The 16,973-nt window shown below is 41.7% G+C and overlaps 1 protein-coding gene across 1 annotated transcript in view; it reads left to right on the forward strand.

The window, feature by feature from the left end:
- Positions 1–16,973, forward strand: part of SPAG1 (sperm associated antigen 1) — a 93,670-nt gene that overhangs the window by 7,373 nt on the left and 69,324 nt on the right. The window contains exon 3 of the mRNA XM_036264044.1: positions 7,593–7,752. Within this exon, the coding sequence (XP_036119937.1) occupies positions 7,593–7,752 (160 nt within the window). The remainder of the gene's footprint in view (positions 1–7,592; positions 7,753–16,973) is intronic.

Here is a 16,973-nt window from a genome sequence, read left to right on the forward strand (position 1 = left end):
TTCTCTAATAATACCAGGTTAGCATAAAAGCAACAGGTTTCTCCTAAGGCCAAACAGAGAAGAAATAAACCTGTGGAATAATGTTAGCAAGAATACATAAGTCTTTGGTTCCAACGGGAAAAACGCAGGGAGTTAGTCCTGAGGTGCAAGCAAACCAAGTCCTCTAGGGGTGCAGTTAGGACCCAAGTCTCTTGTGATGAGGGACTTAATGGGCTTAGGGTGGTAGCGTCCCTGCATGGGTCTGCTTAAGGGGAAGAGCTTAGGTCGTAGTTGCCGATAATGAAGCATGTCCCCTCCCTGTCCTTGTAGGACTCCGAGGGTCAGGCGGGGGCCTGTACCTTCATAGCAGTGGCTGCCCTTGAGTGTATCTAAATTGGGTAGGTGCTTTACTGGCAATCAGAGTCAGGAAAGAGACAAGGAGGAAACCCTGGAGAGCTTTATCTTCAGGGGATTCTTGTTCAGGTATTTGCTCAGGGTGTGCTTTCTTTACCTGAGTGTGGTGAATCCAAAATTTCCATCCTGCTACCTTCAGAGCGGTGGGCATGGTCAGGATAACAGGAAAAGGGCCAGTCCAGCGAGGGTCGAGGGAAGCAGGCTGATGTTTCTTGACCCAGACCCAGTCATCGGGGGTGAAGTCGTGCGGTGGTATCTGGGGTGTCCCCGGTTGGAGTCTGGTGTCCTTGATTGGCTGTCGGGTCTGTTCTCTCAGCCTCTGGATTGCCTGCAAAGAGCTGAGGAGGTTGGCTAAGACCTCGTCCCCGATTTGGGGTAGAATAGGGGGAGGTCAGCCAAACATGATTTCAAATGGGGTGAAACCCTTAAGATAAGGGGTACAGCGCACATGAAGGAGGGCAAAAGGAAGGAGCCTTACCCAGTTATTGCCCGTCTCAAGGTAGAGCTTAGTTAAAGTTTCCTTTAATGTCCTATTCATTCTTTCTACCTGTCCTGAACTCTGAGGCCTGTAGACACAATTCAATTTCCAAGTAATCCCTAAAGCTTTAGCTAACAATTTTGTGGTTTGAGCAATGAATGCCGGGCCATTGTCGGACCCCAGAGCTAGAGGGATGCCAAATCGGGGGACTATCTCAGAGAGCAGTAACCGGGCTACCGTGGTTGCAGTTTCAGTCTTGGTAGGAAAAGCCTCAGTTCAGCCAGAGTAGGTATCTATGAAAACAAGCAGATATTTATAGCTATATTGGCCAGGGGTGACCTCAGTAAAGTCAATTTCTCAGTGGTCACCAGGAGCTCTGCCTCGTTCTCGGGTCCTGAGGTCTGTTTTTTTCTTAGGGTGAGAGTTGACTTGGGCATAGGCAGGGCATCTCCTTATTTCAGATTCTGTCCATCTGTTGAGTTTTGGGACATAAAAGTTCCAGGCTATGAGACTGGAGAGTTTAGTCTTGTCCAGGTGGGTGCCCTGATGCAGCTGAGAGATCAGCTCTCGGTCTAGGGCCGCAGGTAAGAGGATCCTCCCGATGGAGAGAAGCCTTTAGCCTCGAGGTCCCTAGTTACAGTTGAGCCTCCGTCCAAGTTCTTCCTCCTCTTTGGGGAGGCTTTCCCCTGGAAGGACTGGAAGGATCTCTAGTGGCCCCACTGGTCTTAGGGCAGCCTCCTTGGCTGTCTGATTGGCGAAGGCGTTCCCCTTAGCTTCAGGGGCGTCGGAGTTCTGGTGGCCCCGGCAATGGATAATGGCCACTTTTGTTGGTAGCCAAATGGCCTCTAGGAGGGCAAGAATTTCTTCTTTATTTTTGATGTTTCCCTCCTGAGGTTAGGAGTCCCCTTTCTTTAGGGCCCTGTGGACATGGGCTGTGGCGAAGGCATACCGGCTGCCAGTGTAGATGTTTACTGACTTGCCTTTCGCCCATCTTAAAGCCTGAGTTAGGGCAATTAGTTCAGCCCTCTGAGCTGAAGTCCCGTGCCCTAGTGCCCGGGCCCAGATGACCTTACCTTGCGTGACTACCGCCACTCCCGCATATCGGACTCCTTCCCGGATGAAGCTGCTCCCATCTGTATAGAGAGCATGCTCTGGAGTTGGGAGAGGGTTGTCAGTTAGGTCAGACCTCAGATTACATAGAGTCTCAAGAATGTCTGAGCAATCATGAAGGGGAGCCTGAGGGTCATCGTCAGGCAGCAGGGTGGCCGGGTTGAGGGCAGAGGTCTTCAGGAACTGGATTCGGGAGGAGTCTAAGAGGAGTACCTGGTATTGGGTGATTCGGGCATTAGACATCCATCGGTCTGGAGGGCTCCTGAGGAGAGCCTCAACAGAGTGTGCCCCAATAATCTGGAGGTCTTGCCCTAGGGTTAGCTTGGGTGCTTCTTTAACTAGAATAGCAGTAGCTGCTATGGCTCACAAGCAGTTGGGCCAGCCGGAGGCTACTGAGTCTAATCTCTTAGATAAGTAGGCAACTGGTCTCTTCCAGGGCCCTAATGATTGGGTTAGGACCCCTTTGGCAATGCCTCCAGTCTCAGAGACAAGAGCTGAAAGGGTTTAGTGATATCAGGCAGAGTCAGGGCTGACACAGACATTAAGGCTGTTTTTAGTTTCTCAAAGGCCTGTTGTTCTATCTCAGTCCAGATTAAGGCATTGTCTTTTCCCCCTGTGCTGGTATAGAGAGGCTTAGCGATCTCGGCAAAGCTAGGGAGCCAGAGGCGGCAGTACCCTACAGCCCCAAGAAATTCCCGAACCTGTCTCTTGGCCGTGGGGGTAGAGATTTTCATGACCACCTCTATCCTGCTATTGAAGAGCGATCGTTTTCCTTCTTTGAGTTCATAACCTAGGTAGGTCGTGGTGGTGGTGCATAATTGAGCTTTCTTGGCTGAGACCCGATATCCTAAGTGTTCGGGGGCACTCTAGTAGGAGTGCCTTCGAGGCCTCCTCACATTCAGGAAGAAAAGCGGCTGCTAGAAGCAAATCATCTACATACTGTAGCAGGGTGACATGTTGGTACCTTTCCCGGAACAGTTGGAGGTCCTTGCTTAAGGCCTCATCGAAGATGGTGGGAGAGTTCTTGAATCCTTGAGGCAGTCGGTTCCAGGTCAGTTGTCCTGAGAATCCCCCTTCCGGATCAACCCATTTGAAAGCGAAGATGGGTTGGCTGAGAGGCGATAAAGAAATTGAAAAGAGCCCTGGCCCGTTTGGCTCAGCGGTTAGAGCGTCGGCCTGTGGTCCTGAGAGACCTGGGTTCGGTTCCCGCTAGGGGCGCGTACCTCGGTTGCAGTTTGTCCCCGGCCCTGGTCGGTTGTGCGGGTGGCAGCCACTCGATGTGTTCCTTTCACGTCGATGTTTCTCTCTCTCTCTCTCTTCCTCTCTCTCCCTCCCACTCTACCTGAACAAAAAAATGGAAAAATGTCCTCGGGTGAGGATAAAAAATAAATAAAATAAAAAAAAGAAATTGAAAAGAAGGCGTCCTTGAGGTCCAAGACAGTATAGTAAACACGGTTAGGAGGGATCAGGCTCAGAAGCGTGTAAGGGTTCGGAACCGTGGGGTGGATGGTTTCCACCCGAGTGTTTACTTCCCTTAAATCTTGGACTGGCCTAAAATCCTCAGTCCCGGGCTTTTTAACCGGCAAGAGGGGAGTGTTCCAGGCCGACTGGCAAGGTTCTAAAATGCCAGCTTCTCTGAGTCTATTAATATGCGTAGTTATTCCTAGTTTAGCCTTTATGGAGATCGGGTACTGGCGGATGAGGTCCTTAGGTTTCTGTTGGGCCCCCCTCTTAGGGCAGTCCTTTTCCCAATGACCATATTCTTTGCAGTAGGCACATTGGTTAGGGTCAAGAAGTGGCTGAGATCGTTGCCTAGGTCTCCGTGGGGTTGGCCTTATGTTTTTAGGCCTATTTCCCCATAGCCCTTTTTGATTCTCTTGAAGAGCGGCTATGATTACTCTTGTGACTTTTTTAGTATTGGCCGTTTCTGGGTCGTCCCGGTTGTTAAATACTCTCTGAGCTATTTCAACTAACTCACTAAGATCCTTTCCTTCAAAACCCTCTAATTTCTGGAGTTTCTTCCTAAAGTCTGGGGCCGACTGGGTGACAAAAGCAATATTAATTGCCCGTCTATTCACAGGGGCCTCCGGGTCTATGGGAGTAAAGAGGCGATAAGCCTCCATGAGACGGTCAAGAAAGGCCTCTGGGGATTCCCCTGCGGTTTGAATGGTCTCACTTACCGTAGACAGATTAGTTGGCTTTTTGGTTGCTCCGCGGAGGCCCTGAAGTAGAGATCGGCCATACTGGGTTAAAGCCTCCTTACCTTGATCAGTGTTTGGGTCCCAATTGGGTCAGGTAGTTGGGAGGTAGGCTCCTATCTTGGCCGGATCTGTGAGGAGTTGTCTGTCTGGCCCGAGGACAAATTTTGCTGCCTCTCTGTGGATCCTGTCCCTCTCCTCGGAGGTCAACAGGACCTGCAACAATTGCTGACAGTCATCCCAAGTGGGCTGATGGGTGTGGAAGACTGTCTCTAGGAGAGAGATTAAACCTTGGGGTTTATCAGAGAAGGAAGGGTTCTGTTGTTTCCAATTATACAGATCGCTAGTTGAAAAGGGGACATAAACCATGAAGGGCCGAGTCTGGTCTCCACCTGGTGGTGGAGCAACCTGACGGAGGGGCAGGATGGCAGCCGAGGAGTCTGGCGCCTGCGGAGGAGGTTATAAGGGGTTCTGCCACGTGTATGGGAAGGACTGAGCGGCTGAAGGGCTTCAGCAATGGCGGCAGGTGGCGGTGGCGGTGGCCGATGAGGGGGTGGCCCCAAAGGGTCAGTGAGGGGGGTCTTCTGGGGGACCTGAAAGAACAGGGTGAAGCCTTCGGGAGGGAGCAGCAGCTGAGGGCTTCTGAGGCTTCCGCGGAAGCTGTACAATTAAAATCTTCTCCCTATTAGGGCACGAACATTTCTTAATATAATTAGGCTTGTCAGTAGCTATGTCAATCCAAACATCGATGTAAGGAGTTTGGTCTGGGTGTCCAGAAGTCCCATAGATGACGCCTCAAACTGCGAACAAAGAGCTTAAGTCAAAAGTGCCCTGGGAGGGCCAATTGACCCGGAAAGTGGGCCACTCCACTTCGCACAAAGTGCGCAAGAATCCAGGGTCTGCTGAGATGCTGTAACCTGAGGCGGGCTGGGAAAAATCTGAGAAGTTATTAAGGAGACACTGAAGAGGGGTCCTAGGTCCTGAAGGTCCCTGACCCATTTTGAAGAACACAGGCCGGCACAGCACAGAAACATAAAACACAAAAGGACAAACAAATAAGACAGACAAAAAATGAGACAAACCGAACCAGGGCCAAAAGCGTCGTCTAGCTATGGCCCTGGGACTGGATCTCTGTGCTGCGTCCAGCAGATCCACTTCCCCTCACTCTGCAGAGTTTTCAGAAACAGACTTACGGAGGGACGTCCCGTCTGCTGAATCGAACCTGGGCCCAGCGTTTCCAGATGCTCTCTAGATGGAATTTTGGAGTGGAGACAATTCCAGGGCAGAACGGCGTCTGGGGTGGAGGAACGTCTCTCCGAGGCCTTCCCCTAGACCGCCCGTCCGCTCCCGGGATGGACCTGTCTCCTGGAGTCTGAGGAGGTCAACCCGCCTATGTGGGGGACCTCGTTTGTCTTTCTCGCTGGGGCCTCCAAATGTTGTAGACCAACGAGACAGACCAGACTCAGACTCCGAACTGGGTTCAGATGAAGAGAGCTTTATTAGCCGCTGGGCGACTGTCCCACCCTACGCGGAGGAGAGAGCAGCCCCGAGCTCAGGGTTGCTTATATAGTTGTTTTAGCCCCTGTTAAGGAATTTGGATTAAGGGTATGCAAGCTAGCAAGCATTTACAGAAGCAGATATTTGCAGTTAGCTGTTATGCCTGAGGGAACAATCAGTTCTGTGTACACAAAGCAATGGTTATCTATACAATGCAGTGGTTATCTATTAGCAGCTAGTTCTTGCCATTCTCTTAAAAATCCAGGGGGCAAGGTCATGTGTTTATCCTTTACACTACCAGTCTCCATGTGGCTGCTTCTTTAATCCCGTAGTTGTAGGACTTCCATTCAGCTTGGTTTTGAATGATGGTTGTTCTGTAATTTAGTTGTAACTTTGATGTGGTCACGGGAGGACGTGATACCGCATTTACCTACGCCGCCATCTTGACTGGAAGTCTCTCTCTCTCTATTTTTTAATTCTATTTTTTCCCACTGATGATCACCTTTAGGCTATTTATTTATTTATTTAATCCTCACCCGAGGACATTTTTCCATATTTTGTTCAGATAGATTGGGGGGGGGGCATCTACGTGAAAGGGACACATCCCGCACAACCAACCAGGGCCGGGGACAAACTGCGACTGAGGTACGTGCCCGGGAACCGAACCCGGGTCTCTCTGGACTGCAGGCCGACGCTCTAACCGCTGAGCCAAACCAGCCAGGGCGAGTAGCCTGATATTGCAGAAGCACTTGTGGAGCATGAACTGCTCCTTTCCAGGACTTCAGTAGTATTCCTTTTTGCTCTGCGATGGCCCTCTTTTCTTTCCCTGACCCCATCTAACCACTGTGTCCTTTGCTTTTTCTCTCTCATTACCTTTAGTATCATGTTCTCCCTGAGCATCCCTGCTTGTCCCCAGCCAGAGTTGATGTAATAACCTCATCATTTCTGAAATGGAAATATGAAGCATGTCATTGTGTTCCCTTTTGCTCTTCTCAGCAGTATAAGAACATTTTCATTTACATTTGATCCAGGACTGATAAACAAAATGAGAAGTTTATGGGATGAAAGACTTTGAAAGACACAGTAATAATGTTGGTTCTAAGAAATCTTATGAATAACTTAATTAAATTATATTGCATTGACTTGGAATTATTATTTTAAATTTTATTTGAAAATGGGATTTATTTCTATTTTTCTAAAAATTGAAAAGTAAACAGACTTACAAGACAAGAGCAAAAGATTGATTTTCCTTAAAAAAAAAGAAAACAAAAATAAAAACAGATGTCTCAATTTTACACTCTAAGGAAGAAATTCTGTTTCTTGTGTGGTTAAATTTAGAGTCATGTTGTTCTAAACTGTTCCTTTGCCATTTTCTTCCTATCTCTCTGAAAAAAATTAAGCTAGCAGCTCCTCCTTGGAAATAAAGTCCAAAGTCTCACTTTCTGCCTGTCTCTAATACTGAATTTTCTTTTTTTTTTTTTTTTTGGTACGTGCCCCTAGCGGGAACTGAACCTGGACTCTCTGGTCCAGAGGCTGACACTCCAACTGCTGAGCCAAACGGGCCAGGGCCTGAATTTTCATTTTTAAGTTTAAAATGGAATTATGTACAAAATGAATATATGTGTGTTAAAGAGGAGAGAACATTACTTAACTTGTAAAGTGTGTGATGGAAATTTGTGTCTTTAGACCTTCTTTTTTTCTTTCATTGCACCACTGCATAGATGAACAGATACTAACGGAGGTTGGGCTGGTTGAGGAAGGTGAGTGCGAAGCAGCAGCCCCACCTGCTACCCTGTGGGGGGGCAGTCTCAGATCTCCACAGAACTCCTGGGCTCCATGGAACCCAGTTTTCAAACCACTGGTCTAGATGATCTCTAAATAAAGTAGTAACTCTAAAATTCTGAAATATTTTAAAGGTCTGGCGAGGAAGGATATTATCCTGAACTTACAGAATTTTGTGAAAAGCGCCTTGAAGGATTGGCTCCTGAAAGTAGAGCTTTGAGGAAAGATAAACCTGCAGCGACAGCATCCAGTTTTACAGCAGGAGAATGGGAAAAAATTGATGGTGATATAAAGGTACAGAGTAACACCAGTTTTTCTGATGTTGTCATGTTTTAGATATGTCTACTTCACTTACCCAAAATTCTAGGTTTCTTTTTTGTCAGTGAAGGGCTTTTTAGTGGTAGTTACTTAGGTAGTATTAGATACTCCTTATACCCAGGAGAATATTGTGAATGTATGTGTGTGTGTGTATCAGCTCACACTCAGTGTGTATTATAAATGACTCAGCAATATTCCATCTTGTGAAAGAACCCTTTCAATCAGCTTCTATAAATAGTACTCAATAAACATGTTTGCTTATTATTTTTTGTACCACCTGGTTATTTCCTTGGAATAAATTATTGGAATTCAAAATGGATGATGAAAAGATTTGAATACTTTTCTTCTTTTTAGTCTTCATCTGAAGACACTTATTCACTGATAGACTGCAACCTAGGTACATGCCCTTGACCAGAAACAAACCCGCCACCCAACGCTCTAACCGCTGAGCCAAACCGGCCAGGGCAAGATTTGACTACTTTTAATGCTTTTGAAACATATTTCTGTTTACATAAAAGTTGTATCCTTAAAATTAAGATACCTAGGAATAAACTCAAAGAAATAAAGGACCTATTCGCAGAAAACTACAGGTCATTGAAAAAAAAACAGAGGAATATATAAAAAAGTGGAAGTACATATCTTGTTCAAGGATTGGAAGAATTAACATCATTAAAATGTCCATACTACCCAAAGCAATCTATAGATTCAATGCAACCCCCATCAAAATACCAATGACATACTTCACAGAACTAGAACAAATACTTCAAAAGTTCATATGGAACCAAAAAAGACTTCGAATAGCCACAGCAATCTTGAAAAAGAAGAACAAAGTTGGAGGTATCACATTACCAGATTTCAGGTTATACTACAAAGCCACGGTAATCAAAACAGCCTGGTACTGGCACAAGAACAGACAGATAGACCAATGGAACAGACTAGAGAACCAAGAAATGGACCCAAGACATTATGCTCAATTAATATTTGACAAAGGTGGCAAGAGCATACAATGGAGTAAAGACAGACTCTTTAATAAATGGTGTTGGGAAAATTGGACAGCTACATGCAAAAAAATGAAACTAGACTATCAACTCACACCATACACAAGAATAAACTCAAGATGGATGAAAGACTTAAATATGACTCATGAATCCATAAAAATCATAGAAGAAACTGTAGGCAACAAAATTTCAGACATCATATGCAGCAGAATTTTCACTGATACATCACCTAACGCAACAGAACAAAGGAGAAAAGGAACACATGGGACTACATCAAACTCAAAAGCTTCTGCACAGCAAAAGATACAATCATCAAAATGGAATGCAACCCACTGTATGGGAGAGCTTCATTGCCAATGATATATCAGATAAGGGGTTAATTTCCAATATATGTGGAGTGCTTATACAACTCAACAAAAGGAAGACAAAGAACCCAATTTAAAAATGGGCAGAGGAAATAAAGAGACACCTCTCCAAACAGGACATACAGATGGCTAAGAGACATATGAAGAAATGCTCAACATCACTAATCATCAGAGAGATGCAAATTAAAAACAATGAGGTATCACCTCACACCTGTCAGAATGGTAGCCCAACAAATCATCAAACAAGTGTTGGCGAGGGTGTGGAGAAAAGGGGACTCTAGTACACTGCTGGTGGGAATGCAGACTGGTGCAGCCACTGTGGAAAACAATATGGTGTTACCTCAAAAAATTAAAAATTGAACTGCCATTTGACCCAGTGATCCCACTTCTAGGAATATACCCTAAGAGGCCTGAAACACCAATCAGAAAGAACATATGTACCCCCATGTTCATAGCAACACTATTTACAATAGCTAAGATCTGGAAACAGCCCAAATGTCCATCAGTAGACAAATGGATGAAAAAGCAGTGGTGCATATACACAATGGAGTACTATGCAGCTGTCGTCTTATCCTTTGAGATGACATGGAGGGACCTGGAAAGTATTATCCTAAGCAAACAAACCAAACAGAGAAAGATAAGTATCATATGATCTCACTTATTTGTGGAATATAATGAACATAACAGTCTGAAGAATGGAGTAGTCCCAGAGATGTGGAAGTGGGGTACAGACTGACAATCCCCAAAAGAGGGGATGGTGGGGGAGAGATAAACCATAGAACTTATATGCATGAACAATGAACTTATATGCATGAACAATGGACTTATATGCATGAACAACTTATATGCATGAACAACAACTGGAGACAGGGCAGGGAGGGAGAGAGAAGGGGAATCAGTGGGGGGGGGGGGAGAAACATCTATAACAATATTAAATAAATTAATTATTTTAAAAAAAGTTGTATCCTTGTGCTCTTCTGCCAGCCCTACCAGCTATGTATAAGAATGCCCATTTTTATTAAAAATAGAACTGCCAATTGACCCAGTGATCTCACTTTTAGGAATATACCCTAAGAAACCTGAAACACCAATCAGAAAGAATATATGTACCCCTATGTTCATAGCAGCACTATTTACGATAGTTAAGATCTGGAAACAGCCCAAGTGTCCATCAGTAGATGAGTGGATTTAAAAGCTGTGGTACATGTACACAATGGAATACTATGCAGCTGTAAGAAAGAAAGATCTCTTATCCTTTGAGATGGCGTGGAAGGACCTGGAGAGTATTATGCTAAACGAAACAAGCCAAGCAGAGAAAGACAGATATCACATGATCTCACTTATTTTTGGAATATAATGAACTAAACAAACTGCTAAACAAAATTAACCCAGAGACATAGAGGTGGGGTACAGACTGACAAGCCTCAGAGGAGGGGTGTTTGGGGGGAAGAGATAAACCACAGAACTTGCATGTGTGTATGCATGACCAATGAATATAGACAACAAAACTGGGGATGGGGCAGGGGCAAAGGGGAGGAGGGTGTCAATGGGGGGAAAATGAGAAACATCTGTAACAAAAACAAATTAATAATAATAATAAAAAGAAAGCACCGAGGAAACATAAAAGAAACAAAAGAATGCCCATTTTCAGATACTCTTCACTGGACACTGTAATCAGTTTTACATTTTTAAAAATCATTTAAATAATAGAAAAAGTGATAGTGATTTTTTTTAATTACTAATAAAGTTAACTTTTCATTTTTCTGTCACTTGAATTTTTTCTTTTGTTATTAATGGCCTATTTGTATCTTTACTGATTTCTTTTAATCAGCTTTATTGAACTAAATGTACATTTTAAAAATTAGCAATTTTATGGTATACATTTCCATGAGTTTTGACAAAGGTATATGCTATACAATGATTTCAATACCCCTAAAAGTTTCTTTGTGCCCCTTTAAGGTCAGTGTGACTGTACACCCTGGCCCCTGGTAACCACTAAACTGCTTTCTATCACTATAGATTTGCCTTTTCTAGACTTTTATATAAATATAATAATTCAGTATGTTGTCTTTCATGTCTGGTTTCTTTTACTCGGCATAATACTTTTGAGAGTCATCTATGTTTTTGCATGTGTCAATACTATATTCCTTTTAATTGCTGAGTAGTATTGAATTATATGAAAATATCACAGTTTATTTAACTATTACAAGTTATATGAAATGTTTTTCCAAAATAGCAATTCTGCCAGTAATGGATAAAAAATTTCAGTTGTTCTACATTCTGGTCAATAGTTAGTATCATCAGTATTGTTAATTTTAGCTATTTTATTAGGTATGTAGTGGTATCTTATTTTGGTTTTAATTTGCATTTCTGTAATGACTAATGAGGTTGAGTGCCTTTTCATGTACTTATTCATCATCTACATATCTTCTTTTGTGAAGTGTCTTTACATTCGTTCCTGTTGTGCCTTGGCTGGGTAGTTCAGTTGGTGGCAGGTTTGATCCCTGGTCAGGGCACATATAAGAATCAACTAATGAATGCATAAATAAGTGGAACCACAAATTGATATTTTTCTCTCTTTCCCTTCCTCTATCTCTCTAAAATCAATAAGTAAAAATATTTCTTAAATTCTTTCCCATTTAAAAAATTGGATTGTTTGTGTTCTTATGGAGTTTAAAATATATGTTTTACATTAGACATAATTTTTTAATTGATTTTTTTGGGTAACATTGATTAGTAAAAGTATACAGGCTTTGGGTATATAATTCCACAATACATCATCTGTTTATTGTATTGGGTGTTTACCATCCCAAGTCAAGTAAGTCTCCTTCACCATTTATGCCCCTTTACCCTCTCCTACCTCCCTGCACCCCTCCCTTCCTTCTGGCAATCACCTAATTTTCTTTTTATTTTAGTGGTTCTTTTTATATATTGATTTGACTTATTTTTTTATCCATCACTATTTGTGTTATGTTGTTTCACAATGCCATTGTGCGTTTCTGCAACTGGTCATCCCCTCCCCCTCTGCAAATAGCTGTGTCAAATTATTATATATCATGCTGTTGTCTGTGTCCATGAGCCTTTTTTTTTTTCTTTGCTTAATCCCTTCACCCTTCTCACCCAGTCCCAGCCCCCTCCCCTCTGACAGCTGTCAGTCTGTTCTCTGTATTCATGAGTCTGTCTTCACTTTGTCAGTTTATTTCATTCATTAGAGTCCATGTATGAGGGAAATCATATAGTACTTGTCTGTGCCCTTGACTAGGAATCGAACCAGCGAACCTTGCGTCTGCATTAACTCTTGAGCTAATCCAGCCAGGGCTATACATTTTTTATAAATTTTGGATATTAAGCACTATGTATCATTGGCAAATATGTTCTCCCATCTTTTTATTTTGTCGATGGTTTCCTTTGCTGTACAAAACCTTTTTAGTTTGATGTAGTCCCATTTGTTTGTTTTTTCTTTTGTTTCCCTTGCCTGAGGCAATATATCAGAAAAAATACAGCTATGAAAAATGTCCAAGATATTACTCCCTATGTTTTCTTCTAGGATTTTTATGGTTTCAAGTCTAACATTTAAGTCTCTAATCCATTTTGAGTTTATTTTTGTATATAATATAAGAAGGTAGTCTATTTTCATTTTTTTGCACATAGCTGTCCAATTTTCCCAGCACCATTTATTGAATAGACTATCTTTACCCCATTGTATGTTTCTGCCTCCTTTGTCAAATTTTAATTGACTAGAAAGCCATGGGTTTATTTCTGGACTCTCTATTCTGTTCCATTGGTGTATATGTCTTTTTATGCCAGTATCATAATATTTTGATTACTATGGCCTTGTAGTATAGTTTGATATCAAGTAGCATGATACCTTCCATTGTTCTTCTTTCTCAAGATTGCTGTGGCTATTTGGTGTCTTTTGTGGTTCCATATACATTTCTGGAATATTTATTCTAGTTCTGTGAAATACGCCATTGGTATCTTGATAGAAATTGCATTGAACCTATAGATTGCTTGGGTAGTATTTTAATCATGTTAATTCTTCCTATCCATGAACACAGTATATGCTTTTCATATCTTCTACTATTTCTTTCTTCAGTGTCTTATAATTTCCTGAGTACAGGTCTTTTACATCCTTGGTTAAATTAATTCCTACGTTTTTTTTTTTTTTTTAAATGGTAAATGGGATTGTGTTTTTAGTTTCCCTTTCTGATAGCTCATTATTCATATATTAAAATGTAACTGAGCCTGGCCTGTGTAGCTCAGTGAATTGAGCATCATCCCATGGACTGAGAGGTCCTGGTTCAATTCCTGGTCAGGGCACATGCCCGGGCTGTGGGCTCAGTCCCCAGTGGGGGGCATGCAGGAGGCAGCTGATCTGTGTGTCTCTCTCACATCAATGTTTCTCTCTCTAAAAAAAAATAATAATAAAAATAAAAACATATTTAATAATAATAATACAACTGATTTCTGGATATTTCCTTTTATTCCTGCTATTTACTGAATTTATTTATCAGGTCTAGTAATTTTTTGATGGAATCTTTGGGTTCTCTATATACAGTATGATGTCATCGGCAAATAATGACAATTTTACTTCTTCCTTTCCAATTTTTTAAAAAAATTTGTTTTAATTTTAGTTTTTGTTTTTATCTTCACCTGAAGACATTTTTCCATTTTTTATTCAGATAGAGTGGGAGGGCGAGAGAGGATGAGAGAGAAACATCGACATGAAAGGGACACATCAAGTGGCTGCCTCCCGCATGACCCCAACCAGGGCCAGGGATGAATTGCAACCAAAGTACGTGCCCTTGGTTGGAATCGAACCTGCTACTCATTGGTCCAAAGGCCAATGCTCTAACCACTGAGCAAACTGGCAGGGCTGATCGTGTGGTTTTTATCTTTCATTTTGTTTATGTGGTATATCACGTTTATTGACTTGTAGATATTGTACCAACCTTGCATCCCCAGAATAAATTCCATTTGATCATGATGTATGATCTTTTTAATGTGTTGCTGGATCTGGTTTGCTAATATTTTGTTGAGGATTTCAGCATCTATTTCATCAGGGATATTGGCCTATAATTTTCTTTCTTTGTAGTGTCATTATTTGGTTTTGAAATTAGGATAATTTTGGCCTCTTAAATGGGCTTGAGAGTTTTCCCTCCTCTTGAATTTTTTGGAATAGTTTGAGAAGGAAAGATGTTAGTTCTTTTTTGAATGTTGGGTAAAATTCACCTGTGAAGCCATCAGTCCAGAACTGTTTGTTAACAGTTTATTTATTACTGCTTCAATTGGACTAATTGTAATCTGTCTATTCAGATTCTCTGATTCTTCCTAATTCAGTTTTGGATGATTGTATGTTTCTAGGAATTCATCCATTTTGTCCAGATTGTTCAATTTTTTGGCATATAGTTGTTCATAATATTTTCTTTGGTTTCAGTCATTATTTCTCCTCTTTCATTTCTGATTTCATTTATTGGGGTTTTCTCTCTTTTTTTCTTGATGATTCTGGTTAAAGGTTTGTCGATCTTTTTTATCTTTTCAAAGAACCAGCTGTTGGTTTCATTGATCTTTTGTATTATTATTATTTATTTATTTCTACTCTGATCTTTATTATTTCCTTCCTTCTACTCAACTTTGGGCTTTGTTTTTTGTTCTTTTTTTTCAGCTCCTTTTAGTGTAAAGTTAAATTGTTTATTTGAGATTTTTCTTGTTTCTTGAGGTAGACCTGTAATGCTATTAATTTCCCTCTTAGGACTGCTTTCACTGTCATTAGACATATCTTTTGCAAATATTTTCTGGTATTTTATGGTTGCCTATTCATTTTTCAGTGTCTTTGGAACAGCAAATATTTTAAATTTTGATGAAATCAATTTTCCTTTTATAGTTTGTACTTTTGTGCCCTATTTAAGAAATCTTTGTTTATTCTAAGATTCCTACATTTTTCTCCTATATTCTTCTAGAAAGTTTATAGTTTTTTTGTATTATTGTTTTAGAGGGAGAGAGAAAGGAAGAGGGAGAGAGAGAGAAAGAGGAAAACATAGATGTGAGAGAGAAACATCAATCAACTAACTTTTGCATACCCCTACTGGGGATCGATCCTGCAACCCAGGCATGTGCCCTGACCGGAAATTGAACTGGCTACCTTTTGGTACACAAGATGACACTCAACCAACTGAGCCACACCTGCCAGGGCAAAAGTTTATAGTTTTAACTCTAAAATTTAGGTCTATGGTCTGTTTTATTCTCTGGACACAAAGACACACACACACACACACACACACACACATACACACATCTATATACACCCGCATACATGCATACATATATATTTTATATACACACACACACACACACACACACACACATTCATATGTACTAATATGGATATACAACTGTTCTATTTAGAGAGAGTGGAAGGGAAGGAAGGAGGGGGAGGGAGAGAAACATCCATGTGGGAGAGACATATTGATTGGTTGCTTCCCACACACTCCCTGACTAGGGCGGGGGATCAAACCTGCAACCCAGGTACATGCCCTTGACCAGGAATCAAACCCATGACCCTTTGGTGCTCAGACCAATGCTCTAACCACTGAGAATGCCAGCCAGGGCAAGATTTACTTTTTCTTTTCCAGTCTGGCTGCCTTATTGCACTGGCTGAGACCTCTAGTACAATGTGGAAGTGAGAACAGATATCTTTGTTTTGTTCCCAGTCTTAGAGGAAATCATTCAACTTTTTACTAATAAGTATAATGTTAGCTTTATATTTGTGTAGATGCCCTTTATTAGGTTGAGGAAATTTCTTTCTGTTTCTTGTTTGATGAGGATTTTTATCATGAGTGGTTATTGAATTTTGTGAAATGTTTTTTCCTGCATTTATTGAGCTGAACATATGGTTTTCTTTGTAGTGTTTTATTTATTTATCTATTCATTCATTCATTTTTTAACTTTCTTTTTTTTATACTCACCCAAGGACATTTTTGCATTTATCTTCAGATAAGAGTGGGAGGGGGAGAAACATAGATGAGAGAGACACATCGACTGGTTGCCACCTACACAGTCCCAACCAGGGCCGGGGACAAAATGCAACCGAGGTACGTGCCCCTAGCGGTAACCGAACCTGGGTCTCTCTGGACTGCAGGCCAATGCTCTAACCGCTGAGCCAAACCTGCCAGGGCTAATACACTGTTTTCAATAGTTAATGTTCCAGGATAAACACTACTTAGTCATGATGCATGTTTTTTTTCTTCCTTTTATTTATTTATTTTTATTAATTTATTTATTTTTGTTACAGATGTTTCTCCTTTTTCCTTCACTGATTCTCCTCTCCCTCCCCGCCCTGTCCCCAGCTTTGTTGTCCATGTCCAGTGTTCATGCACACATGCATATAAGTTCTGTGGTTTATCTCTCCCCCACCACTCCCTCATCTGGGGATTGTCAGTCTGTACCCCACTTCACGTCTCTGGGATTACCCCATTCTTCAGACTGTTATGTTCATTATATTCCACAAATAAGTGAGATCATATGATACTTGTCTTTCTCTGTTTGGCTTGTTTCGCTTAGGATAATACTTTCCAGGTCCCTCCGTGTCATCTCAAAGGATAAGAGATCTTTTTTTCTTACAGCTGCATAGTACTCCATTGTGTATATGTACAACAGCCCAAATGTCCAGCAGTAGACGAATGGATAAAAAAGCCATGATGCATGTTTTTTATATATTGCTGGATTTGATTTGCCACAATTTTGTGAAGGATTTTTGTAGCCATGTCTATGATCATGAGATATATTGGTCTAAAGTTTTCTCGTAATGTTGTTGTCTGGTTCTGGTAGCAGGGTA

The sequence above is a fragment of the Molossus molossus genome, unplaced genomic scaffold, assembly GCF_014108415.1.
Source record: "Molossus molossus isolate mMolMol1 unplaced genomic scaffold, mMolMol1.p scaffold_m16_p_16, whole genome shotgun sequence".
In the NCBI taxonomy this organism is placed as follows: Eukaryota; Metazoa; Chordata; class Mammalia; order Chiroptera; family Molossidae; genus Molossus; species Molossus molossus.